The following is a 19,138-nucleotide window of genomic DNA, read 5'->3' as shown; positions in this document are numbered from 1 at the left end:
TGGGAATCTCCCGGGGCCGGGCGGGAATCGAACCGGCGCCACGGAAGCTGCGGACAGTTTCAACCCGCTGCGCCACCGGGGAGACCCGAAACTGGTATTTAGAAGGGCGAACTATGCCCAGGGACAAGAACATAAGCCGGTCCCAGCTCAGTCAATAGGTTCAGCTCACTAACAATAGTAAACTGCTTCATCCCCAAAGCGAAGAACCCCCAAATCAGCCCCTTAAAGGAAACCCGGAACTTCAGGTCTCGGGCCCTCACGGAAGACCCGAGAGAGCCACAGAACGAAACAGCGGACGCAGGCGGGAGGCTTTCGGTCCTTCCGCGGGTCGATAGACGCGGCCACCGAGGTTCCAGGCCCCGCCTCTCAGACACCACAGCCAATCCGGGAGCCGCGCTCCGGCGGCTGGTGTCGCCCCGCCCCCCGGCCGGCCGCGCCCCGCCGGCAGTGACGTGCCCCGCCCCACAGCCGCGGGATTCAAATTCCCGGAAGCGGCGTCCCTGCCGGAGGTTGAGCCTCGGCGGTCGCGTTCACCGCGCTTCGCCTCAGGTGCTGTCTGGTTGCGGAGAGGCGACCCCCGAGGGTGGCCGGACCTTGAGGGAGGCGCGGTCGGTGGGCAGATCGCGGCCACCGGGACACGATCTCCGCTCGCCGGGTTACATGCCCCCTTTTCCGGCGCCCTCTGCGTGCCTGGCACCGAGCCGGGCGCCTGGCGACGGCCGTCTCGACCCCTCCTTGCAGCTCTGCGGTGGGTATTATCTCGCCCTTCCTGTGATTTGGCCAAGGCCTTTCGTTCGTGCAGCTTTTTGCCGGTTCGTGTTTTCATGTTAATTCTACAAACGTCTTCGATTTTGAAAAACAAGTGCCTCATTTTTACCCATTTCCTTTGCCTGTCTGTCTGCCCTTGGAGCGCTTCTTTGGGGTCTTTGTAAGGTTCGCCTTCTCTGGAAGACGATGCGGCCTGTAAAAGGTACCTTGTGCAGTTTGCTGCAAGGAAATGTTTCTTTGGTCACCTCTTGTCCCGCATGTCTTTGATCACTTCTGCCAGTCAACAGATATTTTCTGAGCACCCGTTGTCTGGCTCTGTGGGTGGCAGAGTAATTCCAGATCAGCCCCTGGAACAATTGTTGAGCAAATGAACAAGGCTGGGAATCTCTCTGAGTACCAGATTGTGGCCTGTGGTCTGGTCACTTACTGGCATTTGCAGAGGGAAAGCTTCCTGGAAAAGATGCAACCGGGCAAGGCAGAGTTTGAGCAGTGGCTTGACTGGAATTGAATATACAGGGGGTGACAGTGGGTAGGACTAAATGGTGAGGGGCTGGGAGATCCTAGCTGGGTTCTCGGCCAGAAGTTAGAAACAAGAGAGTCTGTCATTGCAAAGGTTCTGTCCAAGGTCAGGAAGCAAATGTCCAGAGGGTCTTTCCATTTCTACTGATCTATAAGGTTCCACCATTCTGTACTTGAGTGACTTGCTTGAAAAGTAGTCAACATGGTATCAGCAGAAGCACACTGGGAAGAACTTCCTGTGGCAGCCGTTTCTTAAGACACTCCACCTTCACATTTACCTCAAATGATTTTCCGGTTATCTTACTGTTTCATCTCAGAGTGGGCGAAAACATCCGGGCTAATCTTTTGGTATCTGCTCTGTTTAGCTCAATCTACACAGTTCTGGTAATGTCAGGGTCTCTGATTTCATACTGGATGACACTAAAAGTCAATTCCACAGAGAGGCCTTCCTCCACTGCCTTTTCTAAGTAGATTTCCCCTTTTTTTCACTGCTGTCATCTATCACTATATTCTTCATTTCCTGTATGCTATTTATTTTACAGTCTAAGAATCTGTTTCCTTGTTGTTTGTCTCCTTGACTGGATGAAAAGTTCCGCAATGTAAGACACTTTTCTATTGAAGTTGACATCTTTTTAAAGAGCAAGTGCTCTCCATGTATCTAACACCCAGATTTAAAAATATAAATTATTACCAGCAACCTCCACATACATACCCCACTGGTTTGGCTATAACATTTCTATTTGGAGAGGAAGTTTCTTCTATTTTGTAGATGGGTTATTAGACCTTTTTAAGCCTGAGATTTGATCTTTTAAATTCAGGTTTATAAAATATAATTATGTTTTTATTCTATAGATAATTTCAGAGATGTCTTGCAGAAGTCCCAAAGAGTTAATCAAAGCCAAATGGGGATCAAAGCCCAGTAACTCCAAATCAGAAACTGCATTAGAAAAATTTAGGGGAGAAATTGCAGCCTTAAAAACATCAGCGGATGAAATCACAATCGGAAAAGGAAAGCTGACTGATAAAGAAAGACACAGACTTTTGGAGGTAAATGGCATTATAAATCCTTTAAATTGTAGTAAGCTTTGTTGTCAGAGATGAGAAAATAGTTTCCTAGTAATTACCTAGTTTTTCTGTTAGTTCACTAAATGTAAAAAAAAAAAAAATCAAACCTAAATATTTCAAAGTATTTATGAAGTTGAGACTTTAATGTGAATATTTTTATAACCCACATTCTATATTTTGCCAGCTTTCCAAGTAATCTTTGTTTTCAGGTGTTTTTGTTGTTGTTTTTTTTAGGTAAAATCATTGCCATATATTGGCATTTCATTTTCTGTTAAACTATATTTCAGATTGCCTAATTTATAGTCTGTTATGGCATGATCATTAAAGCAGTTATGGATTTATTAGAACTGGAAGGATTTAAAATTTTAATCATTAACTTTTAATTTCTTTTTGCAAAGTATCTATTTTGCTTGTATTTAGAAAATAAATGGCCTGTATTAAATAGAATCATTGGATTGCTTTACATTTTATTTTATAGGGACATCATAAAACTAAATTATTTTTTAACAATATAAATTGAGGTAATTCTTATTAAGCATTGAGAAATGATCCATCACTAATTCTTAGACATCAGTATTATTTTGCAATCTGGTGAAGGAATCAAATAATTTCCCTGGGAGATCTCTTCCCAGTTTATTCTACTTTAGACAAACATTGTTCAGATGAATCAGTTCAATCTGTTGAAATTAAACTTCCTGTGACTTCTGCTTATTTGTTCAAATTGTGTCCATTAAAAGTTAGCTAAAATCCTCTTATTTTCACACAATCCTTCAACTCAATTATCTCCATTGTATATTTGAACGTTTTTTGCACCCCCCCATGCAAGTTTTTCATTTTATATCAGAATGCAAAAAGTAATTCTGTAAACTTTTTCTGTCAGCTCTCTCCTGATGCTTTCTTATGCCAGCAGCAGTTCCACAAGCATGCCTTCTTTCTCTTTCCAGTCCCTCAAAAAGATAAATACATTGAAGGTATTTACCTTCTAGGTTTGATACCAAATCATTTTTAATAGGAAACAAGTAAATGAATACACCTTTATCCAGCTATAAACTTCTGTAATTTTTAAGTTCTGTGCTTCAAGTTCTTCAATGAACATATATCTCTTGTGTGACTCACCTTAGCCTTTAAGATTATTAGAGATGGAATGATGGAGAGATGATTACTCAAGTGAGATTACTCACAGATACTCAAGTGAGAACCAACTTTTCTTTAGTTTTCTCTCACTATTCTTTTTTTTTTAAGATTTATTTATTTATGCATACAAGAACTGGGGTACAGGCCAGAGGTGCGGAGGGTGAGAGGATTCACCAGAGACAGAGTGGGGAGCAGAACAGGCAGATCTACTGAAATATATTGCTGAGGGGAGCAGCAAGAGAGACAGGAGAGGTCTGCTTTGTCATGTGGGTATCTCCCTGGCCGGGGATCGAACTCGTGCTGCAGTGGCTGCAGATAGCCTCATAGGTTGCATCTTAAACCCTTGCGCCACCAGGGAGGCCCTCTCTCACTATTCTTGACAGAAGTGGTTTCTCTTTTGTATGTTTGTGTCCCATTTATTTATTTATATCTTAACTAGAGCACTTAGTATCTGGCATTTATATACAGGTTTACCTCTCTATGAGCTCTCAGAGTATAAGACGTTGGCTTGATGTTCTTTTTAACTGTGGTATTTAGTCAAATGCTGACTCAATATATAACAAACACTTCACAAATGCTTATTGTAGCATATTGTTTACTTTCGTATTTGCCCTGGCTTTGTTCTAAGATTCTTCTTAGTTTATATCTAGAAAATTCGAGTCCTCGAAGCTGAGAGGGAAAAGAAAGATCATCACCTCACAGAGAAGGATAAAGAAATACAGCGACTTAGAGACCAGATGAAGGTCAAATGTAGTACAACTGCATTGCTTGAACAGCTGGAAGAGAAAACAAAGGAAGGTGAAAGAAGGGAACAATTGTTGAAATCCTTGTCTGAAGAGTCAGATGTATTGAAAAATCAGTTGTTTGCCTCAACTACAAGAATTGCTGAACTTGAAAACAATGCTAGTACGCTTCTTGTAAAACAGGTACTAATAATTTCTTTAAATCCAGATTTTTTTCCTTTCTTATGATTCATAATTCTTACGAAGAATGAGTTTATAAAGCATTCTTGTCAAATGATGAAACGGTATAGTTTACCAACAAGTCGCTTTTTTTTTTTTTAAATAATCCAATACCCTTTCCATAAACAAAAATAGTTAATAGGACTTCCTCACTTCCCACACTGTTGTTTTGCCCAGGGAATATTCAGAATACAGAGTCCACTGTATGTCTACATTAGCCAAGAAGATTTTATTTAGTTCTTACTTCAATAGTTTGTATCATGAAACACAATAAGCTTCATTTTGAGGTTATTTTTCACTTCAGACGTATAATATCAAATTAATATCCAGTATGCTTTTTCTAATGACATGTGCTTCCCTCTCCCTTTGTTTTAGTGTCTATTGTAGCAGAAAGCAAGGATTTGTGGGAGGCAGTTCTGCCACTTACCACTTGTGCGTGACTCTCAGCAAATTCCCTAACCTTTCTAACCTTATTAGAATTCACCAGAGCCCTCTCTTAAACCTCAGTTTCCACATCAGTAAAATTAAAAATATATATAGGCAATTATTTATATGTATATGTATGTGTGTGTGCAATTATTTATATGTGTATATATATATATACACACACACATACAATAGGCTATATATTATATATAGTGCTTGGCATATAAAAATCCTCAATAAATAGTTTCTTATTGATTAGACCTTTAATTCTTTTGAAAATTTGGACATCTGAATTTAATCTAGTATAATTTAGAGTATTTTAACTATTAATACCACCTATAATAAAGAATCTATAGCTTTTAGATGTAATACCTCAGTGCTATTAAGGGTCTGTCTTAATCTCCCCTTTAGAGTAAACCGTGATCCGAGCTGTACATTTAAGTGTTCTGCCACATAAATGACAAAGATGTCTCTACAGACAAGTTCAAAGCAGTTAAGTTTTTCTAGAGGATTCCACAGAGAGAAGCTCATAAAACAGTACAGTCAGATCCAAAGAGGCTGACTAAAACTTTTCCTGAAAACACAAAAATCAATTAGTTTCCCTAGTTTTGAAAATAGAAAGGCAAATCTTGGTAGAAATCATTTTTAAGAATGTATTTTATACGAGTATTTCTTTTTCTCACGTCAGAGGTTGTGGTGAAGGAGGCCTTGTCCACAGTCAGTCAGATATCTAGGTCCCTTCTAGCTGCTCTCTGGAGTCCTCCACCAGATCCGTAAAGCTGGGAGCTAGAGAGCGCGTGTGGAGAACTGGGGGAGGTTTTATGGACCAGGCCTGGTATTAGCCCACATTCCATTAGACAGAATTTAATCATGACCCCACTAGCCACAGAGAAGGCTGGGAAATGTAGACATACAGTGTACCCAGAGAAATAAGGGAAGGGGTTTGATGAACTAGTTCTGAAAACTTGCACCTAGAGGACTAAACTGAGAGGGAGAAAGAGCTACTACATACTAGAGCAAGTACCTATATCACCTTTGAAGAAAAATAGATTTTGAATTTCCTTGCCAGCATTCATACATCTCTTCCCTTACAATTGTTAAAAGACTAAAATACAGCTATTTATGAGATCTTTTGAATAGGCCAGGTTCTTTTTTTTTTTTTGCCTTTTTTTTTTAAAAAAAAAAATTTATTTATTTATTTATTTATTTATTTATACAAGCACTGGGTACAGTCAGAAGCGTGGGAGGGTGAGAGAATTCACCAGAGCCAGAGCGGGGAGCAGAGCAGGCAGAAGGACCGAAGTACACTGCTGAGGGGAGCAGCAGGCGGCAGGAGAGGTCTGCGCGCCATGTGGGACCCTCCTCCGGTGGCCGGGGAGCAGCCAGGGATCGAACCAGCGCTGCAGAGTCTGTGGGCAGCTTCGCAACCCAGCGTTCAACCACTGCGCCACCAGGGAGGCCCTGAATAGGGCAGATTCTTTAATCACTGACTTAACCCTCTTTTTTTTTCCCTCTCTGAAAAAATGAAGGGAAAAAAAGAAATTATGTTTTGAGTTTCATATAATCTATATGAACTAATACTGATTAATACTGTTACAAATAGAATTGTAGAAAACAACTTTCACCTTTTGTTTTATGATTTAGTAGTTTTGTAGATTTCATTTAAATAGCCCAGTTATTTTGTGAAAACTTCTGGGCTGTTCACATGCACTGAGGGCTATTCTGGTGACGCTGCCATCCAGAGGGCCTCAGAAGTCAAGGTAGATAATGAAATTTCAGGGTTTCCAAATCTGCTTAGGAAGCTTTCAAGAGATCTTAACTCTCTTCTGGTGCTTCTCTGCTACATGGAAGGACGGTTCTTTGGCATGTACTAAATCTGAATTTGGGGATCCCCCTGTAAGTGTATTCTGCTTATTATGGAACTAAATATAATGAGAAAACCTATATTGTTAAATTTGAGATGTTAACTAATATTGGTTTATTTATAGACTATGGCTACAAGCTGCTTCAACTCATCAATGAGTAATATTAATGAAATGGAACTGAAGCTGAAAGATGTAAGTTTATTTTCCCTTTATTGTTATAGCTAGAGAGAACTAATTCATTTATTCTTGAATTTCATGGACATTGACAGCATTGATGCTATGATTTGAAAAAATATGTTAAGAAGGAGAACTGAATGATTAGAGATCATCTTTCTAGGTTTCTGCCTTTTAAGTCACATTCCAGGCATTAAAAGGGCCAATTCCTTTAAATATGATCTCTGTAGGTTAGAGGGTTCTAGAAACTACTCATCACCACCAAATACTTCAACATCTTTTCTGCACCCAACCTAATTGTCCCAACTATTTTATTACTATAATGTAATTTAATTTATAGTTTCTTTTTTTTTTTATGCAAGATGTACTCTTTAGCATGAAATTTTTCCTTTGGTACCCAAGATTTACTTTCATAGTTTAATAAGGAAATATATTCTTTGTATAACATTCATTACTTCTTTGCTCTAGAATTTGATATGAGGTTATTTTAGAGATATGCAAAACTATATTGTTTCAAATTTATGTCCTAAGTGAACTAATGGGCTTCATTAGGAATTGAATAAATTGAGGGCATAGGATTATTATTTAGTTTATTTTTCTAAGTTTTGATATCAAATATATGAAGTATAAAATTCTTAATTTAATTATTAATCCATAGGCAGGTATTTTGATACCAGAAATATTACTGGCAGGTCTGTCTGGTCTAAGCATTCTCAAGATTCCTGTTTTATTTTATCTAGCAAGAGTACCCTGAGGACTATTTGATTTTCAAGAGAAGAATTTAAATCTGTTGAGTGTCTAAATATGGGGTGCTCCTGTTGAGTGTCTAAATATGGGGTACTTTGATAAGGTGCTTACCCTTATCAAAATGATTTACCTAGAGGTAACTAAAATAAAGAAGATATCAAAATCAGTTCTGTGATAGACTGACCTCTTATCACTCTATTTATAGCAGTACTTCCCCATTAGATGTGCATCTCTACACATAATTTACCTTACACACCTGTTTCCCCTTTATTTGTCATTCCAGCCATGTTGGAGTAACACAACACCTTTTCTCTTTCTGCTCCCTTTACCTGACACTGTTTCCCCAGGTCTTTACTGAATTGTCGCATTCTTGGGTTTGGGGGTATGGGGTTGGCATAGAACAGAGGACAGAGCTATAGGTTTTCCTAGCCACCTTGTATATAATTATAGCTCCCAAAATAATTCCTATTCCCTTTTCCTATATTTAAAGTTCCATCTTGTACCATATTACTGTAAAACTTAAAATCTACTTATCTTGTTTATTGTCTGGCTCTTCCATTGGAATATAAGTTTTATGAGTGAAGGATTTTTGCATATTTTATTCACTGCTATATTCCCAGTGTCTAGAATATTTGAAAGAATGAATGGAATCTTGTGAAATTTCTTAAATTTAAGTACTGTTTCTTCTAGTAAGGTGCCTGAAAATAAATACTGTTGCTTAAACGTTCATGTAATTTTTAGACTTCTTAGTGTTAACTGCCTCAAATATTAGCTAAAGTTTTTTTTTTAGGTAGTGACTTTTATAATATTAACATTGAAATGTTATGACTTTATGTCCAATCTTTTTGTTCTTTTTTATCTTCCCAATTTATTTAAGGATCACATTGTTCTTCTGTGTTCTGTTTATCTTGTAAGACTTTTAGACAAGTGGAGTAAAATTTAACCCAACTCACCTTCAAATGGTGGGCTAGGCTGAGCAAAGCCTCTCATACTCAAATGTACATACAAACCTACGGGATCTTCATATGATGAAGATTCCTATACTGTTGATTTAGGGTAGGGCCTGAGATTCTGCATTCCCAACAAGCCCCTTCCATCTGCTGCTGCTGCTGCTATTGCTAGTGATCTATGGACTACCCTTTGACAACCACTGATGTTTGAGGAGTAAGAGGTCATTTAGCTCTGGTTGTCCCTTTGGAATATCAACAGATCTTTTAGGCCAGGAGAATTGTCAGAGAACTTAGAAAACAGGGAAAGAAGCCTCTCACTCCTCTTAATCCCTATGCTCACATTATTTGACTTTTGAAAAATCAGCATTTCTAGTCCCACATCCTACCTTCAAGCTCCTACAAAATCCCCTGTATACATTTGCCTACCTATTTTAAGAAGTGGTATTTGTTATGCTAAAATAAGCCCTAAAAACCTTTGTTTATCTTCCTTGAGGCCTAGCTCTATCATTCCTTAGCTACCATTTAGGTTCACCTCACATTTTGAAATAATTACATGTAGTTAATACTATAAACAATGTCCAGTGTCAGTGTCTTTCAAACTAGATAGCTAAAAGGCAGTTTTAATAAGTATTTCATAATTTTAAAAATCTGTTTTTTAAACATGAGATTTAGGGAAGATTATAATAATAAACAATGATTTTAAAATTTTTATTTGAAAAAAATTTAAATTTAAGAAAATCTACAAAGATGAAAATACTATATAGACTACCCATATACCCATTACCAAAATTCAACCTTTGTTATTTTCTTTCTCTTTCTCTTTCAATTCCCAGTCCATACACATACAATATTTTTTTGGAACTATTTAGAATGAGTTACTTCCGTCCATAGCCTATATACTTTAAAGTGTATTCCTAAGAAGGAGGCTATCTCTTGCATGACTCCAGTGCAGCAATTTTAATAAATTCAATATGAACACTGTACTTCTATGTAATCTACCATTCATATTTCAGTTTTATCAATTGATTCTCTTGTTTTATTCCTCTAGTTTATGCTAACATTTTAATCCATGTTGAAAGTTTTGCCCAAGGAACATTTCATATATCCCCATCAAACCAGGAAGAAGCATTGTAGCATCACTTTATAGGGCTCCACTTTTGCCCACTCTGGTCCTGTTTTTATTGATAACTTAGATAGAAATGTTCAGTGCTTGACTAAAAAATGTATAGATGACATAAAACTGAAAGAGATAACTGATGCCATGATGGATGCAAAAATAATATCAATATTCGTTAATAGCAATCAAATAAAAGAGCAGGTGCACAGAATTCAGTGAGAAGAGAGAGGTAGGGAGTAGAAATGTTTACTATTTGACTGAAGTAACATTGCCATCACGTGGCGTTTTAGGGTATTGCACCTCAAACCTTAAACCAACAAGTACGTGTTTTCAGACTTAAGTGTACCATAAGTAATTAGTAAATTAAATAATTTTTAGGCCTTTCTCCCTCTAGCACTAGCCAATGAATCATCTTTGCTACCTTTCAACTTGAATTTGCTCCCCATTTTCGGTAACAGAACTGCCACCTTCCCTGGAAACACTGGGGGCAAGAGGTGAGGCAGAGGGGTGGTGTGTAGTTGCTGGGGATTCTGGGCTGTTTCCTTTGGCTTTGCTTTCAATAGAATTTCCAAGCATCAAGTGATTAAGAACAGTGAGTCACAGAGCTTGTGTCATAGATCTACACACTTTTGTCTATATATTGCACCTTGTTTTATCCACTAAAGTTAATGTAGCTTTTTATGTGCTGATGACTTGCCACAAATCAGGTGGTAGGAGCCACAGAAAATGTAGGTGTAATTTTATAAGATTTTCAAACTTATGCTTTGTGGCCTAGTAGGGCTATCAGAACATACATAAGTTCCTGAGGGAAAGACAGAAAGACAGAACAAAATGAAAAACTATTAGCAGTAACAGTAAAATGAATCATTTACCATGTCTAACTGATTATTTTAATGTTATCATCCAAAAAATTTCTTGCACATGTATTATAAGCAACAGCTGGAATCCTTCAAGGAACTTACTCTCTGTTTGAGAGACACAGCAAACACATAGAGAGCTGAAGATGGTTGGTAAAATAATTTTTAATTATTAATAGTGTGTGTGTACCTCTACACAAACCAGGTGAGTGATCCCGGTTTGGGATTTTTAATTGAGTTCTAAAAGATGTAAAGGGTGAAAATTGAATAAAAGAAGGAGCAGCTACTTAAGTTTGATTTTCCAGGACATTGAGATAGGTTTAGGAGTGCAAATAATTTATGTGGGAGCAACATCTGTGAAAGGAAAAGGAAAGAAGCCAGATTGGTCAGGGGCACTGTCAGACAGGATGCAAACCTGAGCAAAATCCTATGTTGGGCAGAAATAGCTCTTTCTTGAAGGGTATCTGAGCAGTGCTAGTCTCTACCTTGGCCAGTAAAGGCATCTAGAGGGTGACGTGGAAATATGTTGTGTATAGGAGACAGCAGTCAAATGAACTTAACCCCATGTAACCATATCTTTGCCATGTTTTTAGATATCCTGAAGGTATGTGACATTAGAATATCTTTCTGTGTCATAAACCATACACTAGTTGTCTAAAATTATTCTATAATTCATTTGTCCATTTTAAGATTTTGTTGGTTTTTTTTCATATTTGTACAATAAAAATTGTATTATTATTATCATATTTTTGTATTTTATTTTGCTATTGATTTTTTTTTTTTAATTTTCATATTGAGGCTCTGGAGAAAAATCAGCAGTGGCTTGTGTATGATCAGCAGCGAGAGGTCTATGTAAAAGGACTTTTAGCAAGGATCTCTGAGTTGGAACAGAAATCGGAAACAGTTGCTCATTCACTCCCACAGCAGACCAAAAAGACAGAATCAGAAGGTACTGGTATAAAAATGTTCCTTTGGGGTAGGCCTGCCTGACATTTCCAAAAGGAGAGATTCATCAAATTTAGATTTTTATAGATGTGTTAGAAAGTAAAATAAGCAAGTCTTTTAGCCCTTAAATAAGAAATACCATTTTAGGAAGTCTGTTTTATTTCCTCACTGATTTCTGATAAAAGAGGGCATGAGGCTCAGGATAGGGGGATCTTTGGTAGCTTTGAAGCTACCAAATTTACATTAAATTTTCTCCACTGTGCACCTCACCCCCTCCCATCTCCTTCAAAGTCCTTCGCCAACGTTTCCCCCAGAGCTGGCCTTGTCACCTGTTACCTTTTTTACTCTTTGTCCCTTTAGAATTTATTTATATCCATCCCAGGAGGAAGAATACATTTTATAAAAGATGCTTCAGTCACTTAAATCTCAACGTAGAACTGCAATAGTTTTGAACAATACTGTCTTTTTGTCAAGTGCTTTGCAGTTTCTCTAACATTATTTCAGTTGAATTTCACGAGAACGCTGAGAGGCCAGTCAAGAAAGGTCATTTCCACTTTATGCAAGAGGAACTAGGTTCTTGTGTTGAGCTACAGGTGTGAGCTACAGGTTCTCGTGTTGAGTTACAGGTGTTGAGCTCGGGAAAGGAGAGAAACCCCCATGCAAAGTGGTTCCTAAAAGACTGGCAGCCTCAACAGGACTAAAGCCTTGAGTTCTACAGGAGTGAGTCAGGCTCATGAACTTGGAGTTCACTTTGAAATATTTACAACAAAGCTAATGCTAAAAAGAAAATACAGAAGGGAATGTCTCTAGAGATAATCAAAGCTGACAAAATTGTTAACTGTATTGTCTTTACAAGTTTGCTACACTGAAAGTAAGATTTTAGTTCATGTTGAATCTAATTTTTTGTCTATATTAGTTGAGAGGGGCCCTGTTCCACCTTTCCCTTCCTATCCTGATCTCAGTTTCTTCCCCCTGTCAGGGTAGCTGCTTTTAACATTTCTAATCTTTTTTTTTTTTTTTTAGATTTATTTATTTATGCATATAAGAGCTGGGGCATAGGCTGAGATGCGGGGGGTGAGAGGATTCAGCAGAGTCAGAGTGGGGAGCAGAGCAGACAGATTGACTGAAGTACACTGCTGAAGGGAACAGTGGGCGAGACAGGAGAGGTCTGCTGCGCCATGTGGGTAGCTCCCTGGCTGGCCGGGGATCGAACTCGTGCTGCAGAGGCGGTGGATTGCTTCATAGTGTGGTGCTTAACCCCTTGAGCCACAAGGGAGGCCCTAACATTTCTATTCTTGATTCTGGTAATTAACTCCATCTCTATAAATAGTGAGCTTACATCCTTACTTGTTGATTTGTCTTTTTTAAACAGTAGTGAGTTTCCTTCCCCACAGAATAGTTATATTTCTATTTTTAGTCTTCCATGTATTAGTTTTGTAACTTCAAATAATGAAGTATGAAACCATACTTCTGTTTCTTGTTCTGCAAATATCAGCCCTAGCTCTTGACTCTTCATTCTGAAAGGTGAGAAAATAAGGTCATCTCATTTATAGAAACGTGTTCATGTTTTTCTTTTTTTTTTCCTTTTTTTTTTTTTTTTTAAAGATTTATTTGTTTATTTATTTATACAAGCACTGGGTACAGTCAGAAGCTCAGGAGGGTGAGAGAATTCACCAGAGCCAGAGCGGGGAGCAGAGCAGGCAGAAGGACCGAAGTACACTGCTGAGGGCAGCAGCGGGCGGCAGGAGAGGTCTGCGCGCCATGCGGGACCCTCTTACGGTGGCCGGGGAGCAGCCAGGGATCGAACTGGCGCTGCAGAGGCTGCGGGCAGCTTTGCAACCCAGCGCTCAACCACTGCGCCACCGGGGAGGCCCTTCATGTTTTTCTTTTCAGGAATATTGCCTATTTTATAAAGTGAGTTGTGCCCTGATGTGTTTGTCACAGGTTTTCTTCAAGAGGAAAAGCAAAAATATTACAGCCATGTTTTGGCAAAGACGAAGAAAGATCTTGAGGTTGAAAGACAAACCAACACTCAGTTGAATTCTGAACTTAGTGAGTTTCGAAGAAAATATGAAGAAAGCCAAAAAGAAGTTCAGGATTTAAATCAGCTATTATGTTTACAAAGAAAGGCACATGTCCAACACCTGGAAGATGATAGGCATAAAACAGAGAAAATACAAAGGCTCAAAGAAGAGAATGATATTGCTAGGGAAAAACTTGAAGAAGAGAAGAAGCGATCTGAAGAGCTGTTATCTCAGGTAAGCCTAACCGGGAAGGCTTTCCATGACTTATAGTTCAACTTTTTCATTGTACTTACTAAGTGTCAAGGACTGCTTTACCAGATAGTGAACCAGCAAGGAACAAAAAAAGTTTTTGCTTAGTTTTTGCACCGCTCATGGGTGTTCATATTTAGAAATGGAAAGAGACCATAAGCAAGTACCTAAATATAGAAGATAAAGCAGGGTTATATGACAAAGGGATATTGGGGGTCTTCCTGAGAAGATGGTGTTTGTACAAGGGCATACTGACAAGAAGAAAACCAGCAAGATAAATGACTGGGAAATCCCGCCAGGCAGAGGGAATGGCGTATCAAAGGTTCTGAGTAAGAAAGGAAGTGGGTACATGTGAGAAGCTAAAGGCAGGTATGGAATAACAGGGTGTCTAAGCTCATTCCTAGGCTGGCACCTTGATGTGAGGATACTACACTTAGGTTCACGTGGCACCTTCTATATTCTCATTATACTCACAGCTTTATGCCAGGCAACCTCAGTAATGCTGAAGTTACAGAGTTAGGATTATAGATTTGGAATACTACTTGCACAGAAACTCATTCATTTAAATTTTGCTTGGCAGCATGGAAGTATGAAAAACCATTTGGAGTCCACACTTGGTCCCCAGTCCTGGAGTGACTCACCTAAGGTTATTCATGTGTCAAACTGATAATAATAACCTCTTCTTGCTTTTATAAATCTCTGGTGATGATTCACTGAGATACTATAAAAGTGCTTTGAAAACTAAACGGCTAAGAAAATGTTATTACTGCTATTAGAATAGTAATTTAAAAATCCTCCAGAAGTTAAAATGGGAAAAAGTAGTCTATAACATTTACCTTCTTTGTCTTTACACCCTCATTTCTGCCTCTAGTGTGAGTGGTGGTATTTACTAGAATTAAGCAGAAATGATTGAGAATTTTGCTTCAACTCTGACATCAAGGAGACAAGGCAGTGCTGGCTTTGTTATCCTACTGGGCAGTATTAGTAGGTGTTAGCATCTCCGGGAAGTAGCTGTGCCCACTGCAGAGCTCAGTGCTGTTTATCAACCTCTGTCTGTGCCTCAGTGAATCCTCAGCCTCAGTGGTGCTATCAGCGCTTGCATCGGTAGCCATCACGCAGCCAACCAGCTGGGAGACTGTCCCCCCAGCAGGGGCTACTAGCAGGTGTTGTCCCAATTAGAGATGTGAGACTTGTGAAGTGAACTGTTATGCATCCCAGGCAAATGATAAAAGGCCTGATGTTGCTAAAAGGTTCCATGTGACAACAGTGGCTCTGTTTACACCCACAGGTGCAGTCTCTTTACACTGCTCTGTTAAAGCAGCAAGAGGAACAAACAAGGGTAGCTCTGTTGGAACAGCAGGTACTTATTGGGGTTTCTTACTTCTAAATTTACTTCAACTTGTTAGAAAATAGTATTTTTCCTCAAGAACCATTTGAAAATTGTAGAAAATATGTTTTTTAAACTCTAACAGAAAATGCTTAAAGAGATCGTGCTAGCCATATATCCCTGTGATTGTTTTTATGCCAAACCAGATTCTCTGGGGTAAGATAGCAGTTTTCTTGACAGGTAGATATTCATCTTGTCAGATTTTGTTCTTCCTCAAAGACTCTTACAGTTCATATTCTGGCCTAACAGGATTTTTCTAATCACTTCAAGCAGAACTCAAAGAGACCATTTAATCTCAAAATCATAGTTTAGAGGTTTTTAAAACATTCCAAACTAGGGAACAACCACCTCTTTCCCTTCTCCCACTTCACCATAAGAGGAGGATGGGGAGAAAAATCCTAACTTGTTAAATTATTTCCACTTAGTTATACGTTCAGGCATTGACTTTGCTCCTTGGAACCAAATCTTCAGCCATAATCATCTTCATTTCTCAACATTTTTCTGTGCTCAGATGAATTCTTGCTACAATGGTACAACAGTGTTTCTTATGCTAATAAAAAAACTCAGGCATCCAGTCAAGAGACTTAGGCTGTATATACTAGCTGTAATTGTCTTGTCCTGGGCATTTTTTTCCAGATGCAAGCATGTGCTTTAGACTTTGAAAATGAAAAACTTGACCGTCAAAATATGCAGCATCAATTGCATGTAATTATTAAGGAGCTCCGAAAAACAAGGAATCAAATAACACAGTTGGAACCATCGGTGAGTCTGGAATGAATAAATTAAAACTTATTTTCTTCTTTCTCTTTCTGCCACCTTTCCATTTACATATCAAACCAGTTCCCAAACTAAGAGGATACAGCTTAAAGAACATCTATTTCTGTACTTTTCTTTGTGTTCCTACTGTCCATCATTTTCATAGTGTGCTGTAAAATACTTGCTTTTAAGCCTTACTGACTATTCTAAGTTCCTCAGGAAAAAAAATCATGAAAAAGGAAAGTCTCAAAGGTATTATACAATATCTTAGTCATTTCTGTGTATAATCTGTTTACTCTGCTAAAATTCTTTTCTATTATTAATTCCATGCAATTCAGCTTGCTGAAGTTGGCTGTATTTTTACCAAACTAGCAAATTTAGTAAGCCTTGCACACAGGCCTGCTTTACATTTGATTCTAGGCATTTTAATAAAACCTGTTTATATATACACCCAACCTTAGTAATTCGTGGGCAACTTGGTTAATTTATAACCAACTCCGATGTTACCACTCTAACATGATGACCAGAGGTTCAAAAGAAAACCTGTCTGCAGAACTGAGCAGGGATCACATTATCCAGTAGGCCTGATAAGCAAACTGTATTTGACATTTATTTTTCAGAAGCAACTTCGAGAGTTTGCTTTCACAGAACCATTAGTCACTTTCCAGAGAGAGAATGAGAACAGAGTGAAAATTGCCTCACCAAAAAGTCCTGCTGCTGCACTGAACGAAAGTCTGGTGGAGTGTCCCAAGTGCAATATCCAGTATCCAGCCACTGAACATCGAGACTTACTTGTCCACGTTGAATACTGTTCAAAGTAGTTTTTTGTCAAAAGAGTCAATACTGTATCTTATTTTAGCTTTACGGTCATTTTGAATTACTTATTTCATCTTTTTCATAAGAAACTGCCTGTCAACCTTGACTGGCATAGGAGTGATCATTGTATTTTTTTTTGAATGCTTAGATAACTAACATTTTGCACTGTTAAAAGTACTTGATGGAAAAAAGATAGTTCAGGTTATTGCTTATAGGTTAAATCTATTGACAGGCAAACAAATGCCTTATGTTTTTTTGTTTTAAAAGCTCAAAGATAGTTAAGCAAAGATCTTTATTGTATTTTAATTTTTCATTCAAGCTAAGCTGTCCACAATTCCAATTTAGATGTCCATTGTTAGGTGGTGATACTGACTTCATTTTTTTGCTCATTGTTATAGAAAAGTTAGGAATTTTCTTGGTCTCTATGCTGCTTATTGTTGAAACTGTAAGCCTAGCTATGTTCTAAGCGCAAAGCAGATTCTGCTTTAAGGAATATTCCTTAAGTGGCAACATACGACATTTTATGTCATATTAACTGACTATAACTTTAACTTGAATTTCACTAGCACATGTTGGTCAGCTAAAATTGTTAGAGTTTTAAAAAAAAATCTAATGTAGCCCTCTCGTTTGATTTTCAAATATTTATTTATTTTTGTAACCCATAAAAACTGGGCAATGTAATAAGCAGATTATCTCAATATATATTTTTATACGTGCTTCTGTAAATCAAAACATTTTTTTTATTTCTTCAGGTTTTCTAAAATGTTTAACACTGGGCCACTCTTTGCAATATAAAAGAGAAAATAAAGTTATTTAATGTCTTAATATGTCAAGCGTATAGATATATAGATAGGTATTGTAAGAGTTCTTCCTTGAGAGCAAAGCCAGAGGGTTACAGATAACAGTGTCAGATGATAAGGTAGTTAAGGATACATTGGAACTAAAATCTACACAAAGAAGGCAGAAGTAGATGCTTTCAGACATCTTTCTTGAATAGATAACAATTCTTGATCAATAAATATTATTCTGAGTTATTTGTTACAGAAGCAAAAAAAAAATAAACATGTCAAATTATATAGTTTGTTTTTGTCCATAGAAAGTGTACAGATCTGTTTAGGAAAATAAAATTTTACCCTTACTGTTAATCCAGGTATTCAGTGTTTTTAGCCACAGTTGGCAAAAGATAAAGAAATGCTATTCACCAGATGGTTTTTGTTCTATTCCACAATATTATGATAAAGACCATAGTATTAAATCAGAAATATATGCAATAAAGAAGTTGTTTTCCTTATAACTTTTAAGCAAACCATGCATTATTGTAGATATGGAAATGCCTTGGTCATTCAGTGAGTAATAATTAGGACCCAAATCCAGACTATTGGTCCCTGACTGTATGAACCAAGGGATATGGCCTCAAGAGAGCCTTGACTTACTGATGAAACAGAGGCCCAGATAGGGGAGTGGCTTATCCAGAATTACTAAGCAGGTTTGTAGGAAAGTGAGGCAGTTCCAAGCCCCAAAGGCAGTGGTTTTTAGAGTCCCTGCCGCTTAGCTCATATGCTATGATTCCAGCTAAATTACTTTTCCAGCCCCAGTGGTGTGTTGGTGTGTTCTCTATTTTTACTTATCCTCTGTTCTTTGCTGCTTTTGAGTCTAATATTTTCACTTTAGGGAGTTGAGAGGGAAATACTAGCAAACATCCAAAGATCAGTCAGGTGGTAGCACCCAAAAAAGGGTGGAAAGGTCGAAACCAAGAAAGGGGTTTGCCTAGAATCTAGAGAGACTGAGCCCTGGGACGCATCCTATGGTCCAGAAGTAGGGAGTTTTCAGAGAGAATCAAATTAATGTATCTCTTAACCCAACCAGAGAAAGAAGGAATGGTGTGCACTTAGGAGAATAATTTAGCATCAGATAATAACCTTCACCTTCTTGCCTGCGAGGCTCACTATATTGATTCAACTCTGGGAACAGTTCATCTTCCACTAAAATGTTTTAACTGGTGTTACAGGTGAGTAAGCACTGACTTCATCAGTTAATTCAGCCTCTGGATCTGTAGTAGGCGAGGTGCTGTGCAAGGCATTAGAGGTGTAGAGATGTGTACAGGTGGGTCCTTTAGCAGAGCCAAGGCACAGTGGACCTCAATGAGGAACAGTGATAGCACAGCGAAGTGCATCCCATTGGGGAACCAAGATGTCCCTACCATGGCCAAGGGAAGACAGGCTTTCTGAAAGACGTGGTGACTGAGTAGGTTTAAGAAAACAAATAATACTCAATTTTTAATAGCGTTTGTTCCTGAAACACTTACATTGAAAGTGAATCATTAAGCAGAGCCTAAAGAGAAACAGCCTGTATTCTATCGATCACTTTCTGATGACAG

The 19,138-nt window shown here is 38.2% G+C and overlaps 1 protein-coding gene across 3 annotated transcripts; it reads left to right on the top strand.

Moving 5' to 3' along the window:
• The first annotated feature begins 477 nt into the window (after positions 1-477).
• CEP55 (centrosomal protein 55) lies at positions 478-18,050 on the top strand. Of its 3 annotated transcripts, none has more exons than XM_037496586.2 (9): positions 478-549; positions 2,140-2,334; positions 4,137-4,412; positions 6,863-6,931; positions 11,383-11,533; positions 13,474-13,787; positions 15,091-15,162; positions 15,826-15,951; positions 16,566-18,050. In XM_037496586.2, exons 2-9 carry the CDS (start codon positions 2,152-2,154, stop codon positions 16,764-16,766), a joined length of 1,392 nt encoding a protein of 463 aa, XP_037352483.1. In that variant the 5' UTR covers positions 478-549; positions 2,140-2,151; the 3' UTR covers positions 16,767-18,050. The 3 variants fall into 3 exon arrangements, with proteins under 3 accessions (XP_037352483.1, XP_037352481.1, XP_037352482.1); XM_037496584.2 differs by lacking the exon at positions 478-549 and adding an exon at positions 556-748; XM_037496585.2 differs by lacking the exon at positions 478-549 and adding an exon at positions 757-812.
• Positions 18,051-19,138: the final 1,088 nt, after the last annotated feature.

This window comes from Talpa occidentalis, unplaced genomic scaffold (assembly GCF_014898055.3).
Source record: "Talpa occidentalis isolate TD23 unplaced genomic scaffold, MPIMG_talOcc4v2.1 talOcc4.8, whole genome shotgun sequence".
Taxonomy (NCBI): Eukaryota; Metazoa; Chordata; class Mammalia; order Eulipotyphla; family Talpidae; genus Talpa; species Talpa occidentalis.
This window is presented reverse-complemented; position numbering and strand designations above follow the sequence as displayed.

Bases quoted from the DNA above. Each gene is read 5' to 3' on its own strand.
- CEP55 (XM_037496586.2), top strand. From the start codon at position 2,152: ATGTCTTGCAGAAGTCCCAAAGAGTTAATCAAAGCCAAATGGGGATCA. The intron at 6,932-11,382 runs GTAAGTTTATTT...TTTCATATTGAG, and splicing joins TGGAACTGAAGCTGAAAGAT to GCTCTGGAGAAAAATCAGCA. The intron at 15,163-15,825 runs GTACTTATTGGG...ATTTTTTTCCAG, and splicing joins TAGCTCTGTTGGAACAGCAG to ATGCAAGCATGTGCTTTAGA.